General features: G+C 38.7%; 1 protein-coding gene across 14 annotated transcripts in view; it reads left to right on the top strand.

Moving 5' to 3' along the window:
• Nucleotides 1–19,114, top strand: part of PTK2 (protein tyrosine kinase 2) — a 224,227-nt gene that overhangs the window by 105,651 nt on the left and 99,462 nt on the right. For all 14 annotated transcript variants that reach the window (XM_080381071.1, XM_080381072.1, XM_080381085.1 and 11 more), the window contains one exon: nucleotides 8,120–8,207. In XM_080381071.1, the coding sequence (XP_080237197.1) occupies nucleotides 8,120–8,207 (88 nt within the window). The remainder of the gene's footprint in view (nucleotides 1–8,119; nucleotides 8,208–19,114) is intronic.

Consider the following 19,114-nt stretch of genomic DNA (forward strand, 5'->3'; position numbering starts at 1 on the left):
TGTGATTACTAGTTCATTACAGGGGTTTTGTGCATGTCTTTTTACGGTTTATATTCGTAACAGCAATTTGTGCAGAAGTTGCTAGGTATTTTAAAGGCTATACATATCTTCTGCAAAATTATTGTAAATAATCTATATTTAATTTCTTGCAAATGGAGTTGTGACATACTAGCAAATGTCAAGTTGGCAATCTTCAGTTTATAAATTTTATTTAGGGACCTGATTTTAACAAATGCAACAAATTCAAACAAATTAGGAATGTTTAAAACTTAAGTTTCAGAAATGTTGCGCATTCTCTTCTGTGCATGTTACCTTTTAGTGTTTCTAGGATGTGCATCAATATTTTTGCTTTTGTATGTCACATAAAATTTTTCATTGATAATACTGTGAAATCACAGTTTAGGAAGTAGGGGTTTCCTGAATCTTCTCCATGATAGTAGTGCTGCATATAAGATGTGAATAATTGATGCTGTGGAAATTTGTTACATAGTATACAAGTGTCAGTTCAGTTTTTATTAGGTGGTACAACTTGCATTGTACATATTGCAGAACAAAGTTAATTAGTTTTAAAAGCAGAAGTAGATATTGTTTTGAAGTTTGTGGAAAGGAATTGTATAAAATACCCATGGAAGAGCTATGATAAGATGTAAATTATTCAATACCTTTCCAGAGTGTCATTTAATGTTTTATTGAATACATGCTGCCTGACATACCTTTTAAACCCATAGAGATTTGCTATGCATAATCAAAACGCTGCTGTCATACTTGTAATACCATAACACAAAGTGTTTAAGATCACATGACAGTACTTGTAAAAATATTTAGATTAGTAAAGGGGGAGAAGTCTTGGAGTGGTTCTTAAATTAAAAGCTTCCTATAGTGTTAATAAACCAGTAATTGCCTCTCATTTGATTAATTTTATTTTAATCATCTAAATTGAAAGGGCTGTATGTCCACAGTGTTCAGAAATTGGATCTCAGACGTTTTCCTGGACTAATCCAGATACTAGAAGTTACATTGATTGTCAGTAGGTTGGACGCAAAAGTTACCAGAATAAAGTCAGTCTCCAGTATATGCAGCCTTCGTTTGGTGCTGTACTTGTTTATAATCCCGCAGAGAAAGTGCTAGTGAAGGGGAGAAATAGGGCTATGACTCTGGTCAGATGGTATAGCTGCAGTTAGAGCTTAGGAAGGATGAGTAATAGTGGACTTCAGGGCAAGGTCACCCAAAATTCTGTCACTTCAAATTTTCTTCCCAGCAGTTCAGTTGCAGGAGACACACAGTTTAGCTTTGCCAAACTGCCAGTGGATAACTTCAGTTATGTTGCAGAAGATGAACAGGAAATCATTGTTTACTGGAAGTCTTTTTCTCATCCTCACATTTGCTTTTATATAGTTCTCTGACCACCTTCTTGTGATAAAAAGCTTTGTATTTTGCATGAGATAGCAGAAGGTTTGAACTATCTCCTGGTGGTTTTGCTTGTTTGTTTTAAATAAAAATCAGTAAAGACCTAATACTCTGTTTTTTTTCCTACAAAGTAAAATTGATGCTAAAGGTCAGATAGAAGCCTTGTATTGACTATGCCTGTATCTTCACTATACGTTTACTTTAAGAACATTCATGCTAGTTAACTCTATCATATCAAATATCCTTTTTCCATTTTATTTTATTGTCTGGCAATGAAGATAATTCCTTCCAGCACCAGAAAATTCCAAATGCGTCTAAATCATGGTGCCAAAAGTGATCAGAGTTGTAATTACTGGAACTGCTTGCTTATTTGTAGTAGATTGTTCAGGAAATAAGTATTTGAGTCTGCTGTGGTTTATGTCATGTTGGGTAATACAGTCTTATTTCTTTGAGTTACGCAGGATTTAGCACTACGAAAGCATTGTATAATTTGAGTGTAATTCCATGCAGTTGTTTTGGAATAACTGTAGTCTTCCAAATGCAGTCTGAGAGCTTTATTCGTTACTGAATTCCAGCAACACTGCTGCTGTTAGATTTATCTTACAGTAGCATAAATTGTTAATTGTTCCTTAAGGATTTACCTGGGCATGGGAGATGATCCCAGATGGCAGGTGAAATACAAACAAACAAAATCCTAGGGCTTTTTAATGGGAAGGCAATAAAGACTGGAGTGGATTTTTTTGCATCCGGTTTCTTGGGGTTTATGCTAGTAAGGCATATGTTAAACTTACTTTTTAATGAAGAAATTCCTCCTGACTTTTAGTATTATTATTAGTTTTAGTGTATGGATGTTTCCAAGGGCATGAAGGAGAAAGGTGAAGGAGCCTTCCTCCCTTAACCTTCATCTTTACCTCTGTTACAGCTAGGTGAACTAGGGTTAGCAGGGTGTGGGACTCTTAAATCACAGATAGCATCAACCCTCATCATTTTTTGTTACACTGAGCTTTAAACAGCAGTCAACAGCAGCTATACTTTCTGTCTCTAAAAATGGTATGTGTCAAAGCACTGTTCCGTTTGCCGGTCTTTTTTGTCCCACAAGGGAAATACCAAGAGGTTCAAGTAACAAACTGTATGTGTTGGAACACACTGTTCCCAACAGGGTACACACCTTCTGGTGTTATAGTTAAGGTTTGTAGCTAAAGCAGGTCCTTGTAACCAGGTGTCATTTATGCTTTGGCACTAACAGGTAGAAGATGCCCCAAAGGAAGCTGCAGTTCTTAGCGGTTCTGTACTATAAGTTTTGATATGTGCAATACAAATGCCTTAGTACTGACACAAAGCCCAGACCACCTGTAGAATGACTTAATGAGTTGACTAAGTTGATCTAATGGCTCTGTACCTCTCCTCTCCAGTGTCTGTCATCTCCCCTCTTGCTTCATTATCCAGTCCTTTTCCTTTTTTTTCTGTGAGCCTTAATGCTTATCTAATCCTTCAGTGAGCTGATTCAGTTCATTAAATTCATACAAGGCTCCTCCTTTGTCTGCCCTTTTTGTTCCCATTTTCTCCTTTCTGGTTATTTATTTGTTGATCTGAACTGAATCAGAACCTTTTGGAAGCCACCTGTGTGGTTGGGACTGGTGAGGGAGGTTATTTCTTTCAGCACGACAAAATGTTAAAAGTAGATCATCCTTGCTTTTTTTGGCTCCAACAACTGCCCAGGTAGTGCCTGTTACTCATAAGAAACCTCTAAGAACAGCTCAGTAGTGTATGCAATGCTGTGGACAGTCACTTCACCATACAGCTTGTTAACTGTTAATGCCCACCTCTCTGCAGATCTGAGTGGAGGCCCATAGTGTCTGTTAGAGTGCTTCTGTACCCCAGTATAGCTGCAGACTCAAAGTATAGAATAGTGGTGTTCCAGGTGATCATCTGCTGGGATACTTGCTCTGAAAGCAGACCTTGTTCGTGAGAAAGAGACTCATCCTTATCTGTGATTCTGTGGTCAGATGGCTGCATTCCAAAGACAGTAGATATAGAGGATATTGAAAATGAAGCCCGTCCTAGTGTTGGCCTTTGGAAGTCAGCTTCTTCGTTCCCATAGGCGTAGTCGGAGATTAGGTTATAAATAGGTAATGAAGGTCACTCTCAGTCACTGTCCCAGCCAAGCTGTTTTGCCTTACCTGATTTTCTTGTAAGATCCTATTACAAAAAGCAATACTTCTCATGGCTTCTCAGTTAAGAAGACAAGTCCCTGTAAAATAGAGGTTGTTTTTTTTTTTCTTTTTTTTTTTTTAATCTCAGTGAGTAAAGGTGGTCTACATCTTAGAATCACATGATCATAGAATCATTTAGGTTGGAAAAGACCTTTAAGATCATTGAGTCAAACTGTAAACCTAGCAGTGCAAAGTCCACCACTAAACCATGTCCCTAAGCACCACATCTGCACAATCTTTTCAATACCTCCAGGGATGGTCACACAACTGCTTCCCTGAGCAGCCTGTTCCAATGCTTGACAGCCCTTTTGGTGAAGAAATGTTTCCTATTTCCCTTGGCACAACTTGAGGCCGTTTCCTGTTGTTCTTATCACTTGTTACCTGGGCAAAGAGACCGTCACCCACATCACTACAACCTCCTTTCAAGTAGTTGTAAAGAGCAACAAGGTGTGTGTCATCGTCCCCCTCCTCATCCCTTCTCCCCAGCCTCCTTTTCTCCAGGCTAAACAACCCCAGTTCCCTCAGCGGCTCCTCATAGGACTTGTTCTCTAGACCCTTCACCAGTTTCATTGCCTTTCTTTGGACGTGCTGCAGCACCTCAGTGTCCCTCTTGTAGTGGGGGGTACAAACTATTTGAGTAGTTCAAGTATATCTTGGCCTAGCTCAAGGTGAGACAATATGTATGCTGCTGAATGAGGGTCTGAAATCAGTTCCATACACATTTTTTTCAGGCCTGAATGTCTCTGATTTTGGCTTGTAGGGTGACTTAAAACATAGGAGAAGAAGGGGTGTGGAGCGACTACAGTAGTTAGACAATATTTGTTTATAATTTGTATAGTGTGAAAATTCAACCCCATCTTCAGTATCTGTTTTTAAAATAAGATGTCTTAACCATCTGAATTGAATCATAATATTTCTCTTCCAGGATTTAGAAGGTCCCCTTGGTCAGGTACTTGATACCCCTGTGGTGGGTTAACTTTGGCTGGCTGCCAGACCCCCACCCAGCCCCTCTCCTATTCCTTTTCCTCAACAGGACAGAGGGAGAAAATGGGATGAGAAAACTTGTGTATCAACGACAAAGACAGATCACTTACCAAGTATGGTCACAGGCAAAACACCCAAATTCAGGAACATAAACTTAATGTATTGTGAGCTAAAGTAGATTCAGGTAGTGAGAGAAAAAGACAAACATTAAAAAAGACACCTTTTTCCTCAGCTTCTTCCCGGATCCCAGCTGCCCCCCGGCTCCCGGCCCCTCTGCCCCCGCGGGCCGTGCCGGGCCGTGCCGTGCTGTGTGTCAGCCCGTGTCAGCCCCGCTCCCGCCTCCTGCCCCGTCTCCCTGCGCCAGCGCGGGCCCTGCCCCGGGCTGCGGCCCTTCAGGGACCCGCTGCTCCCGCCGGGGCTCGCCAGGGCCGCAGCTCCTGCAGGACAGAGCCCCCAGCTGCGGCCTGGGGCCCTCCCCGGGCTGCCGGCTGGGGCTCTGCCCCGGCGGGGGCTCGCCAGGGCTGCAGGGGAGCCCTGCTCCGGGCCTGCGGCACCTCCTGCCCTCCTCCTGCTGCGGCCTGGGGCTGCCGCTGCTGCCGCTGCCCCCTGGGCTGCCTCCTCCTCGGCCTGGGCCGCCCGTGGCCCTTGCGGAAACCCGTGTCCCCGCTCCCCGGCGCCCCCGGGTTGGCTGAGGGGCTCAGCTGTGCCCTGCGGGGGGGCGCTGGGACCGGCTGGGGCCGGACCGGGGCAGCCCTGGCCCTCAGAGGCCACCCTGCTGCCAGGGCACGGGCACCCAGTACAGCAGGTACACTCAGTCTTCTTTGCTTTGAAATCACTGAAAACATATTGTCCGTTACCTGTCCTTAGAAGCACTGTGGGCTGGTATTGTGTCTTGTACACAAATCATGTATGTAGAAGTTCATTCAGGTAAGGCTGTAGCTTTGCACCCAAGAAAGTGAAAGTGGCCTGTGTTGGTTTGCAAGAATACAAACTTTCCTTGGTTGACTTAACTGTCTTGGTTTATAAATTCTTATTTGTGCTGCTAATACCCTTGAGTTGCATGTCAGCTTCTGCTATGTGTTTGCCAGTCCCTTGGAAAGGTTAATGAGAACAATAATAAAAAAGGTGCCATATTTTGTGTTAACAGCCAGCGATCTGACAAAGTGCAGCTCCAATGGGAAAGGATGAAATTGTGTTTTAATTAGCTAGGGGATACTGCATTGTGGATAATCAGTTACCCAGTCACCTTCAAGTATCATGTCAGTCAACTTTTTCTTGCTCGAAGGTCCGATCTTCACTTTTTAATAATAGTTTTATTTTTTAAAATTTTTTTTTCTTCCTGCTTACTGTTTCATGCAGCAAGGCTTAGAACTTGCTGCCACAGAGGAATCTGGATAGAAACAGATTAAGAATGAGGGGAGAATAGCAGGAGAAAGTGCATCTGGGAAATGATGAGGAATCAATAAGAACAGCTCGGAGAACAGAGGTGGTTTTAATCTTAAAATGCAGAAAGACAACTAAAATGCACTGTGTTATATTGCCCCAAACACTGCAAACAAGTAATTTTTTTACACAGACTTGTCTTATTCCTTATCAGTCTCTGCAGTGGTGTTCAGCAGTAGATCTGAGGGCATATGGCAGAAGCAGGCAATAGGGCAGGCTTTGCTTTTCTGCTTCTGGACAGTGTGCTCACCCTGCATTCTCTCCTTTGCACTTAACACCTGCAGGTACTATTTGGCTTATATCTAAAATTTTACTGAAAAACTAGATATATGCTATATATCATTAAATGTAAATGCTGAACAGCAACAGAAGGTGACTGTGCCTTCCCAAATTAGATTTTTTGAGAGTTTATCTTAATTGTGACTTTGTATATTTTTTTGTATACCTACCTGTCTGTGTCATTGTATCAGAGAACAGTTTGGGTTAGGAAAGACCTTTAGGGATCATGTAGTCCAAGCCGCCTTCCATGAGCGGGGGCATCTTCCACCAGATCAGGTTGCTCAAGCTCCATCGAACCCTGACCTTGAACACTGCCAGGGATGTGGCATCCACAGCTTCTCCTGGCAACCTCTTCCAGTGTCTCACCACCCTCATGGTAACAAATTTATTCCTTATGTCCAATTTGAATCTACGCTCCTTCAGGTGTTCTTCACCTCTCTTTTATATTCTACAGTCTGAAAACTCTTCTGTGGTTAAGAACATACTTTTGTGAACAAGAAGACTGAGCATACATTTTCCTTCATGAAATAAACTTCCCATACCATGAAAAAGTACATTCCAAGTACTCCTAGTTTGTATACAGTGTGTGTGTGTGTTTTTACAGTTTCTAAATGTTTTCCTTACTTTAATGATTTCTAATGGGACAATGTATTTTCAATGATTTCAAAGCAAAGAATACTGCAACTTACGTTTGCAGCAGTATTGTAAGCAGGACTCCAAGTACCTTTTATAAAATCCCTGTATAAAACTTGTTATAGGTAGCCAGATCACTTGCTAAAAAGTTCTTGTCCTGCTGAAACCAACAGATTGAAATGTTGCAATATTTGTTGTTACTATCATGAGTAGATTGTTAAATATACTTTATTTGGGGAAGGGCTGTCAAGTGTTTTATACTTAGGACACAACGCTGTTGGCACACCCAAAGGGATGAGGACATTTATTATCAGAGTTTCAGTGCAGGAATGTGTTAGAGGAGGAAGCATGCAGTGTGTGTCAAATACTGTGCGCTGTTGCCCCAGGAAAAGCAGTAATACAGAATTTAGGGATTGGAAGCAGAAGTTCAGGGTTTTAGAAGAGATAGACATTTGATGTAGGTCATCAATCAAAGCTAGTTCTGAACGTGGTGTACTGTTGACTTGAAAAATATGAATGTCACATTGAAAACTGTTTCATTCAGCTTTTGCATACATCTTGATGAAGATTAAGGAAGTAGGAAACCTTTTTACAGAGAAATCCCTTCAAACCCTTCAAAACGATTCAGAGGTGAATAGTACAGCACTTGATCAGAGAAGCAGTCATGTTCCTTGACTAAGCTGTTGTTTTGTCTGCAGGATGTGGCTTCCTGGTGGGTAATACTGGTTGCCACTCTTACTTGAAGCAGTGGGATCTGTGTTTTTAAATACCATACTTGTGATAACCAAAGATAAAAGCTGTTGCTGGGGGTCATGTCAGTAGTTAGGGCAGATCATCTGCTGTCATCACCTGAGTGGGGCTTTCCTTCTGATGGATCTGGACCTGATAGCTTATCTGCTCCAAATCTTGATGCTTCAGTCCTCACTGAAGCTTTGAGAAGGCATTGCATTTGCTTCCATTACAAAGGTCTTTGGTAAACATCTTTATTCCAGTTTAGTTCTCTGGGTAGTCAAAAGAGGAAATTTTCCCTTAATTTTCTAGGTTTGTTTTGATTTTATCCTTATTTTTAAGAATGCTTGAAGATGTCTTATATTTGTGAGGAAATCTTGATTATTCTTTTTGTCTCACCGGCTCACTTGTCTCTTTTTCTTGCTTTTCAGATATGAATTGAGAATTCGGTATTTGCCAAAAGGATTTCTAAACCAGTTCACTGAGGACAAGCCAACTCTAAATTTTTTCTATCAACAGGTGTGTTCAGTGCTACTACTTTTGCTGAATTTTCTGCATTTTGCATTTTTTCTGTTCTTGCTGAATTTGGAAACTTGTGAATTTGTTTATGCAAATAGCGTATTACAGCAGAAACAGAAATTAGTAAAATTTAAGGCTGCATGTATAAAGCAGAAAGGGCATGAAGCCCGTGACATCTTTCTCCTTGATAATTGGTGAGGAATATTTTCCAAAGACGAGGTAATTCTGTGGTTGTCATCTTAACTTGGATAAAATTTACTATTGTTCAGCTGGCTTCTTGTAGTTACTTCACATATAATTAAATATCTGAAATTCTGTATTTTTGCATGCACAAATTTCACTACAACCATGGAATGTTTTTTCCACTTGTCATTTTCTGGATTTCAGTTTCTCTTACTGTTTAGCAAAACTGCATAATAGTAAAAGTTTCTATAAGTTAAGCACCTAAATCTTCATTTTGTTCACTTAAATAATTTTAATCTGCTTGTAGACTGGCAAGGTGAAAGTAAAAATTCATGGGGATATCTTTTAGAGGTGTCTGGATCAGAATGGTTATCATATCCCCTAAGAATCTATGCATCTGTGAAAATTAAACCCTGGAGTTATTTGCTGTATTCGGTGGGTCTTTTTCAGTGTCTGTATGGTACATTGTTTATGTTCATAAACTGAAATATTGTTAGTGCTTAACAAACAGTTTGTGTTACTAATAGTGACAAATTGGTGAGCCAGGTATGTTTTTATGTTAAGTTTGAAGAAATACTTTATACTACTATATAGAGGATCAGTTTTAATCTAGATTAGAGGAGTCATTTTATGGAGTATTGTCATGATAGAAGTGGAATAAGGTAGGAGTGAGATAAGGAGGAGAGTGCTTGTGAAGTCAGCTGAAATGGCAGAGCTCAAGAGCTGCATCATGAAAGCTCTGGAGTTTTGTTTTGAAATAGGAAAATTTTTTTACCTGATGCATTTTGTTATGTCAAAGAAACAACAATATGAAGTGCTGATAAAGTTACTCAAACCCCAAAGGCTTCTACCAGACAAAACTATTCCCATGGACTACTGTCGTTTTTATGTATCTGCCATATTCAAAAATATCCTTATCTTAGGTTGCTTGCTTGAGGCATACCATAATCCTTGAGCAACATCCCCTAAAATTAGGATATTACTGAGCTGGTCCAAAGCATGGCACACTTCTGCCCTTGTGAGCAGACACATTTGCAGATAAAGAAGAAGGAAATAGTAATTCAGATTAAATTTTCTTTTTGAGTTTCTAAAAAGAGGAAAAGATAATACTCCCCTCTGTTCAATACTTCATCCAAACCAATATAATATTAACATACTTGTTCTCATTTCTTAAATGTCTTCTATCCTTTATTGTATATGAACACATTCCTGTCTTAGGTAAATAACTTAGTTTTTTTAATACATGATGAAATTTTTGTATTGATACATGATGGAGTTGACTTCTGAGAAGACAGTTCTAGTGTAGCACTGATCCGTGCAGTATGTTTGCTTCAGCTTAAAAATGACTGGATTTTGGTGACTTTTTAGTACTGCCAGGGTATTTTGTAGCAACAGCAAAATCATTTTCCTTTTTACTTCAGCGGCAAGTGACTGTTCGTACTGGCTTTAAACTTAGAAGATTTGTGTTTCCCATGATGCAAAAGTGGATGGTGAGCTCCAAAATAATTTCCAGAACTCCATCATTTACCTATTCAACAGCTGGGAAGTCTACAGTGCCCCCTCATTTGTGCCTCAGAGAAATATTTATTACAAGCAAGGAATTTAAAATGCTAGTGAAATATTTTTTAGCAATTTCTGGGAAACACGTTTTTACTAAATTTGGGGAAATAGAAAAATATACAGATGGCTCAGAATAGCAAGAAGGTTTATGAAGGTCATCAGGAACTGATATGCAAAGATTACAGTTGCGTGTATCTGCAATGCTCTGAATCCTAGTTCAGTTCTAATAATGAAAATCAGATGTTCTTGTCTCCTTGCTCAGCACACCATACCTTTTTTTTTTTTTTATCCCCTCTTCCCATTTCTTCTCCACTTTATGGTGAGGTATTTCTAAACCCAGTGCTTCAAAAGTCACAGTTCTTTGTTCTGGGATGCTGCAAGGTATTTGGATCTCCATTGTCACGGAAATCAGGTGCACACCTTTCCAGAGCTGTCATTCTTTGTCCATGATTCTGTTTTGCTCTGTAAGTCTCACTTGGCCTCTTGAATAAATTAGGACAATTAGTTTTATCTCTGAGAGTGTTAACACAACCCCACTGACTTAGGAAAAGAAGGCAGGGAAAGAATTTGAGTAGTAACACCGCATCATAAAACAGAGCTACAACAGAGGAGGATATGGAAAACCAAGGAAGGATGATTTTTCACAGTCTGTTCCTCTCTCATTGTCGTTCCTGCAATATTTTACCATCCTCTTACTAAGCACAGCTCTCAGACACATTATGTTGTATATAGGCAAGAACAACAGAATGTACGTAAATCATGCATGCATACATAGATATCTTCAGCTTTCTGCACAGAAATAACTATGTTGGGAATAATGAACATAGGACCCACTTTAGTTTTTTAAAATATAACAGAATAATGCTTCTGTAATCAAACTGGTTTTTATGGATATGAAAGTCAAATACATTGTTGTCTGGTGTGTTATAAATGAGAAAAAAAATAATTTTGAGGACCAGATGCTGCCCGTGACTAAATCCTTCTTTTCAGGATGAGATTGAGAACCTGTTACTAACTTGCTAACATCTAAGCACATGTTGTCTGACTTATTAAAAATGTAAAACATCAAATTAAAAAATTCACAGAGAAGGAAAAGAAATATGGTGACCTCAGTCACCCATGAATTGTCCCTGAATTTTAGAAAATATGATTATTTTCTTGACTTGAGTTGCAGAGCAGCATTATTGTTGAAAAAGAAGCTGAAAATTTGAGTAAGAGGCTGAATCCTCAAGTGATTGTAATCTTCCAGAAAAACACAGAACATTTGTAAGGATAACAAAATGTTACCTTAATCGCTGTCAACAGACACAGTTTATTCATACAGTTAACCCAAGCCACAATTATCAGGCTGTTAAACTGAAAACTGGCACACGTTTGTAACTTCACATGCATGACTACTCCCATTCACTTCAATGAGTGCATTGCCCTGTATAAATTGGTGCAAGCATTTAAGTCTTCTCAGCTTGGACTTAATATGTGAAATCTTTTGGATTTGTTTTTTTTTTTTTTCCTCCTTGATTTTGCTATTTTAAGGATGCTGTGACATTTCTTTGTTTTGGATTTTTTTTTTTTAAGAGTATTGAACAAATCAAGAACCTATGACCAGAACTGTTTGTAGCTTGACGTACAGCCGTTTGTAATCGGTGCCGGTCATTCTGCCATCTGCAGTGGGCGTAAGCTGTCCTAATTGGAAGCAGGGCACTTAAAGAGACTTTTCATAGAAGTGCCCCTGGTTTACAATCTGTAGAGCAAAGGATTAAAATCAGTGTGTGTGAGGGGGGGACACACCATGCAACTTGTTAGTAACATCTGAATTATTCATACTAATAGTGATAACACGGGGTTCGTTCAAAATATCTTATGTTTAGGGCTGTGCTTCAGGTTTGAGACTTGAGGTGGGGTAGAGCCTGATGCTTAGGCCATTCCTCTTGACCGGAGGAGTTGTGTGTTCAAGACATGTCATTTTACATCCCAGTTGAGAGCTGTGATCAACAGATTAATGTTAGAATTCTGTCTTTTATTACTTACCTGTTTGGAAGGTGTCAAATGTAGCAGACGAGACAGGTCTTCAGAGGTGTCTCCTCTTCTCCCCCCCCCCCCCATGAAGTGGAGCATTTAGGTGGTGATGCTGCATTGACTGCATTATTCCCTTGGGCCCAACTGCTTACAATTTCAGACAGATTAGGCAAATTGGATCCCACCCAGTGCTGTTTGAATTGTGAGGTTAAAGTATTCAGAAATGGGGAAATGCTAGATTTATGGTTGTCTGCACAGTTGGCAGATGCTTGCCTCATAGGTTTTATGTGCCAGCCTTCAGTTGTGTCCCCTGTTATTGTATACCCAAATCTGAACCAAAGTGAACTCTAATCCTGCCTGCAAAGCCTTAAACATGAAGTACACAGGATTGCTGAGTAAAAGTACTGTAATCTAATTTTTATCAATAAGTAACCTCTTTTTTTTTTCTTCTTTCTGTTGACTGTTTTGTGAATCTCAGAAGAATAAAGATCTGTCTCGTCTGAATTTTTACCATTTTTTAAGAAAACTTCTGAGCAAACAAGCTTAAAGGTATGAAAGGAGGAATAAAAATTAGGTTTTTGAGTAATGAAAATTAGATTTCACATTTTTCTTGTACTTTCTTGGAGCATTTCCAGTTGCTTTGAATAAGTGTTGGTAAAATTCATGGCGAATGTCTTCCTTTCCTTCTGTTCCAGTGACATAGCTGTTCGGAGGTGGAAATAAAGGGGACAGGCTTCTCTCTTGCCTTAATAGCTGAGCGAGGAAGGAAAGACATATCTCACATCAAGATAGAATACAGGTTTTAAAAACATTCATATAATGAGAATCAGACGTAAGCTACTTGAATTGCCTTCCTTTTATTGTGGGACAAGAGCCTGCACACATTTATCCTTGAATAACATGTTAGCCTCCAGTAATTGGAGATGGTTTATCCCTTGATGAAAAGGGAGTAAGCATCTGTATGGGGGGTGGGGGGGAACCAGCTCTCAGTCATCAGTTGTTTCATTGTTGCTGTCCTTGTGCTTCAAACAGAAGACTTTTTAAAGTAACTTTTGGGTTCTTTTTGAGATCCCAAAGAACAAGAAAAGGTTTTTATCAGTGTAGAATTTTTCTCTCTGCTGTCTTTTTTAGCCTGCGGTGTGGAGCTGCCTTGGAGGTATACATACGTATATAAAAAATAAAGGAGACCATGGGACTGGACCATGTTTTGGATTTGCTTTTTAAAATGGGCTGAAGTTTGTGTAATGCACAAGGGAAGGAATTGTAAGCAAAGGGGATGATCTCAGAGTTAGGGCAGATAAATGATGTTCTGCAAAAATTGAGCTGAATTCTATGCCACAGAAATCCTGTGTTTCACCAGACAAGTACAATGCAGGATCACTTTCATAAGAAGAGTGGTTTTGAAAAGAAAAGAGAAAAAAGTGGTACTTGTTTTCTTCTGGAAAAAAAAAAAAAAAACTTTAAAGAAAGAGGAGGCAGTTTCTTATAGACAAATAACACTTTTTCTCTGTGTCTCTGTAGAGTCTGTGAAGATAATATTTACACTTAAAATGTATTTTTAAAAATGAAAATTCTGTTTTATATTGTAGCAGATGAGTGCATCATGCAAATTAAATTATTTTCATAACACTGTCCCCAACATGTAGGAAATTTTAAGTCCAGGCAATTACTGTAGCAACTTAATGATTAAGTTTTTATAAGGCTTAGGTGCATGAGATATAATTTGAAGTGCAGGCTGGGAATTAGACTCTTTAACCTAATTAAATAACAACATCTCTTATACCCTAATAAAAATAGGAGACCTAAAGCAAATGACTTTGACAGGAAAAGCTTTGAAGAAAATCAAGGACATAGGGAGAAAAGCTGGCAGTGTTCCCAATATTGGCAGCCTGTTTAAAACAAAAAATAAAACAAAAAAAAGATGTTTCAGGAAGACTTAATGGTTGACACATAAGCTGTGCCTTACAGGGAAGTGGTAATAAATGTAAGAATTGCAGTTGCTTAGAAAGATATTAAAAAAATATTTTTTAAAAAATTATACATAGAACTGAACATCACCTGTCTGCTCCTCATGGCTTGAAAAAGTAATTATGAGATACCCTTTACAGGGGTCGGGTTCTTGAAATTCCTGAAATTTGCAATATACTCATATTTGCAAATCTCATAAAGTAATAATTTTTTTAACTATAGAAGTTGATTTACACACTCAACACTATGCTGACATTCTTGTTGTAGATCTTGCTGTTTGTATAGTTGTGTAGCTGCTTTGGTTTCTTCCAAATCTTGTGTGTCAGATGTGTGTTTTATGTTAGCAGCGCTGTATGATAGGAATGTAAAACTTACTATTTAAGAGGTATTTATGAATACAAGTCAGCCAAGCTCAGTCCAGACAAAAATGGCTGCTTTGATTTAATATTTCCACCTGTCATCCTGAGTGGTGAAAACAGTGTTTGTTGGCTTTCTTGCAGTCATATGTGAATTACTCTTAATTCAAGATGATAAATTTTAAATGCTCAGGACAGGTTTCCATGTACTGATGCATGGATATGTCATAGTAATCTTGAACAAAATGCTACTCTGATTAGTGTATCTGGTAGTATATAACATTCATGAGGCCAAAAAAAAAAAAAAAAAAAAGTTGACTTACATTGATACTTGGACTCATTTGTTCTGGAAAAGCAAAATTCTTTGTCAAAGAGAAGTATAAAATTAGCTGTTAGCAAGGCATGCTCAGTAGGTTGACTACTATATGGCTCCCAAGAGTATAGTCCTATTTTATTGAAGATCTGAGAGGCAGCAGTGTCTGTTGCAGTGACATCTGGAGATCAGCCCACTCAGACAGAAGGGAACATTTTTAGCCATTCTGTCCCTAACAAAGCCGCATCAGAAGTTGATTCCCCCCACCCTATCTCTAATGCCCTTATTATTAACAGAGGAGCTTCCAAAATTAGTTAGAGATGTCAAAGATCACCTCTAGATAATATAGAGACTGTGACCTTGGAAGACGAAGATGAGGAGCAGCTGAGGGCAGGTGGCAAATGAATGTTATCCTGATAGTGAATCTGTGCTTTTAACTCCACTAGAAGAGGCCAAAGCCTTAATTTTCCCTAATGTAGACTTATCTTCTGTAGTTCTAATATTATCAAATGGGTAAATAGGGCTGGAAACACATATGTGTTTTCCCTCCTGAGCATATTAAAACCCCCTACTATTACAATCATTAAGGTGACTCCTAAAAATACTGATGACATTAGAAGCATGCTTTGGGCTGTTGTGTATATGGTACTTCATTCAAAGCAGATGAGGCAGAAATCTTGGAAGGTTGATTTTGCGTAAGGTTTCTGAAGCTGTTGTAGTGTGGATCGGGACCTTATTCTTTCCAGCTGATTATTTTGATTCTGTAGTGAAGAAAATTCAGTGTCCTACAGGCACCTGCTGTTGGTAGACGAGGGTGGGCTCCGCTGTGAAAAGACGGAGCCATTTCCTTGGCAGTTTGGTGATAACAGATATAAGCAATTATATTGGGTGACTGTTCTGCATTCATCTGATGATGTGTCTGCCCCAGAGTACACTACAGCATTTCTGTGGTGAATTTTAACGCTACCCAGAAAGATTACAGCGGAAGCCGCACAGTATTTGAGATAATTATGTCTGATAGGGTACCATGGAAGAGCTGTGCTGTGGCTCATGGTGGACTTCCATGCGGTACCTGCTGCAAGTGTGGAACAAAACAGTCTGAACAGGAGTACTCTGGACACAGAGGAACATTCTGCATTTGAATGTGAAATTGTTGGGAAAACAAATGCGGTACATGGTTCAATCATTGTCATGGTCACATAGGTAGTTGCTGAAGATCAGCTTTTCCGATGGATGTACTGAGGTATTCTGCACTTTCATGTTACAGAAGCTGGAATTTCAGAGTTGGTAGATTACGGGAAAAATTTCACTGGGCTTTCGTAGGACCAATGTAACCAGAAGCATTGTGCGTGAGTATAAAATGAAGATCCTGATTGAGCAGTTCTGTGGTGGCCAAGTGGGCTATTAAAAAAAAAACACCACAAGACAAATGAACTAAAAAACCCCCAACCCAACACCAAAATACCTTCAGATATTAGAAACTTGAATGTTTAAAAGCAGGTACTAAACCACACGTCAGCTGTTAAAAAGGAGAAGTAAATAATTATTGCAGACACAGGAAGGTTGTATTTGTTAATATAAATGCCACTAATTAAACTCAAGTACATAATTTCTTAACATAAAAACCACCAGCTAAAAATACCTGGCTAGAATAAATGAATAAGGATAAAATGATGTAATGTGAATCTTTGTTTTCCATGCTTTGTTAAATTATTGTAAGTACAATTCTTACACTGCTTACTAAATGGAGTACGGAAGACATTTTGTTTCTTTGTTTGTTTATCTAAATATCTTATATGTTGTGGTGGTGATATAGTTGGTTATGCAGTTAACTCTTTAAGGGGGCACTTAACCACTGAAGTGCTGTTTAAATGCAGTTTTCAAAGCAGTGCCAATTCAAAATAAAGAAATAAAAAAGGACTAAGTTGTGTAAGTAGGTCATACGCATTGAAAGTAAACCAGGAGAAATAGATTGCTTATTTTTAAACTGTCCTTCTGAAAAATTGGAGATTATCCGGTGGGAAATTTCTTGGTAACATTGTATGAGCTAGGAAAGACAGCATAGTGGCTAATTACCGGTATTCACAATTTTTAAGACATGATTTGATAGTACTGTTGCTAAAGAATTTCCACCGTAGTTGTGCTTGAAAAGAAAACTCGGGAGAAAGTCTGATAATTTTATTTATTAGTTTCTAAGGATATAAGCAGATTTAAACCTGAAATATATTTTTAAGGCACAGAATGTATGGTTCTTTTTAAATCCCTGAACTCCTGGAAAGCATTCAGTACTAAGTTCAGAATGATTTTGCTCATGTTCCTAATAAAAAAAATTAAATCCAGCATGGTGTTTTTATGAACTGCACTGGCAAGATGGCTTGTCAGCCTGAGTGAACATTTTTCTGAAATACTGCAGCTGCATAAAAAAATTGTGTGCAGAAAAGTGAAGCAGATGGCTTTTGAAAGTAGCAGCTGGTATATAAAATACGAGGCCTGTGATAGATTTCTTCTTAAGTCATGTGTGCTAGCGTAGGGCTATTCTCTAATTTCTCTATCTTCACAAACATGGGCTTTCCTCTGTTTCTGGTATTTGTTTTAAATTACACCAGCTGGAATTTGTTAGCCATCTATATAGCTAGGAAAGTGCCCATTATTTCCTACTAAATTTTGAGAAATCTAGAAGTTGCACTGTCAGTAATTTGCCCATTCAAGTAAAAGAACAAATGTTTTCGAAGTCAGACATCAGAAATGAAACTGGGCTTTTGTTCACGTGCCTGTCTTCCTTGTGGAAAAAGCTTGTTAGTTCATGGTTCAGTGTTCACCTCCTGTCTTTTGTTATGATTCAAGAGTATTTTTGAACTTTTAGTGTTTAAAAGACTAGAGAAATGAGAGATTTTTGTTCTGGCTAACCAATGAAGAACAGTGATGAAAGCAATATTCAGAAAATATTGGTGAGAAGTAAATAAGCAAAGTGATTTTTTGCTGAATATCAGGACATTAATATGTCAGGAAATATGTGATGGCATAGGATTATCTTGGACTTCTAAGGTCTTGTTTGCTTTAAATACTAGTGCCCTTTCTAAACATGTATTTATTGAGCAGGGGTAGTGTATCTTGGGGGGGGGCAGAGTGACAGTTTTGTTTCACTTTTTGTTTTATCAGAACATGTAAAAGACTACTTTTTTGTACCTCTGAGAGGTGCATTTATGCTTGGCAGTCATGTTTTACACCCCAGCAAGTTAACTACAAATTTGAAGCATAAGTCACACTTTAATTATTGTTTGCCAGCCTGTGAATGAGCAAATGCAAGTACAGTTACATCTTCTAACACGGACATTATACTAGCGCTCACCAGAAGCCTGAAGTAGTTCGCATTTCCATTATACCATGTTTAATGGAACTTAAACTAATCCTTCCCCTCCCAAGCATACACCTGCTTGACTGTAAATGTGATTTAAACTTGTTAGAAAATGTACCCCCCCCCAAAAAAAAAAAAAAAAAATCCTAGGGAAAAGGTGCTTGAAATCAGTACCACAGTTTGCATCAAGAAATTATTTTTATCTCTGTCCTTCTTTAAACTGTTTTTCCAATATGTTTTTCTCTGCAAGTTCAGATAAGCACATTCTGCTAGAGTGGAAGCAAGTGTGTTGCAAGCAACATAAACCAAAGTTAATTCACTTTAGGCATAATATTTTGTGGGTTTGATTGTTACCGAATAAAAAGTATATAGGCTTTTGGCAGTATAACATTTAATTCCTAATCCTAGTGTTTGCCTAATCTGTTTGCCTTGTTAATCTTTATGCATTTTTATTGCTAAAACGTCGTGACCATGAAGTATTTGACATGACTATGGGCTTCACTTAGTCTTATCATTGCCAGAGCATCTGGTCTTTAGTATGTGGTGTAGCTGAAGTAATGCCACTCAGTTAGCAGGAGTACTTCAAAGGCTTCATTGGGCTGGTGGAAATCGATACAGGTTGCTGCTTTGCTGTTTCTTGTTTAGCTAGTTGGTTTTTGGGGGTGGCTTTTTCAGAACCAGGTTTGTGTGACAGGTTTCTTTAAGTTGCTGTTCTCTTTAAAACTACATAAAATTAATGTATATTAAATAACATACTACAATATTTTCTGGTTTAGCCTTTGGAAAGATCCCATTCTGAACAACTGAAATGGGGAGCAGAACAACAGCAGTGGTACTTGAACTTCTTCAAGAATATATAGAACTTGATGATGTGCTCTTCAGCCTTCTTCTAGGTGTTGCATACAGTTAAATGAACTTGCAAGCTGTAAGTAAAGGTTCGCACATACCCCCAAGGAGGGAAGTTCTGCAGGTGTAACAGGAGTATGCAGATAACAGTATCTCCAAAACCCACAGATGAAGATTCATCCTCCCTCTTAATGTACTTACTCTGAAGTTGTAGTAAACAGAAAAAAATGGTAGAATTCTTCAGATTTGTCAGGGTTTCATTTTTGTGTCTTTGTATATAGCCTTTAGGCTCTTAAAGACAGGGCCTTTT

This window comes from Falco punctatus (genome assembly GCF_963210335.1).
Source record: "Falco punctatus genome assembly, chromosome: 3".
Classification (NCBI taxonomy): Eukaryota; Metazoa; Chordata; class Aves; order Falconiformes; family Falconidae; genus Falco; species Falco punctatus.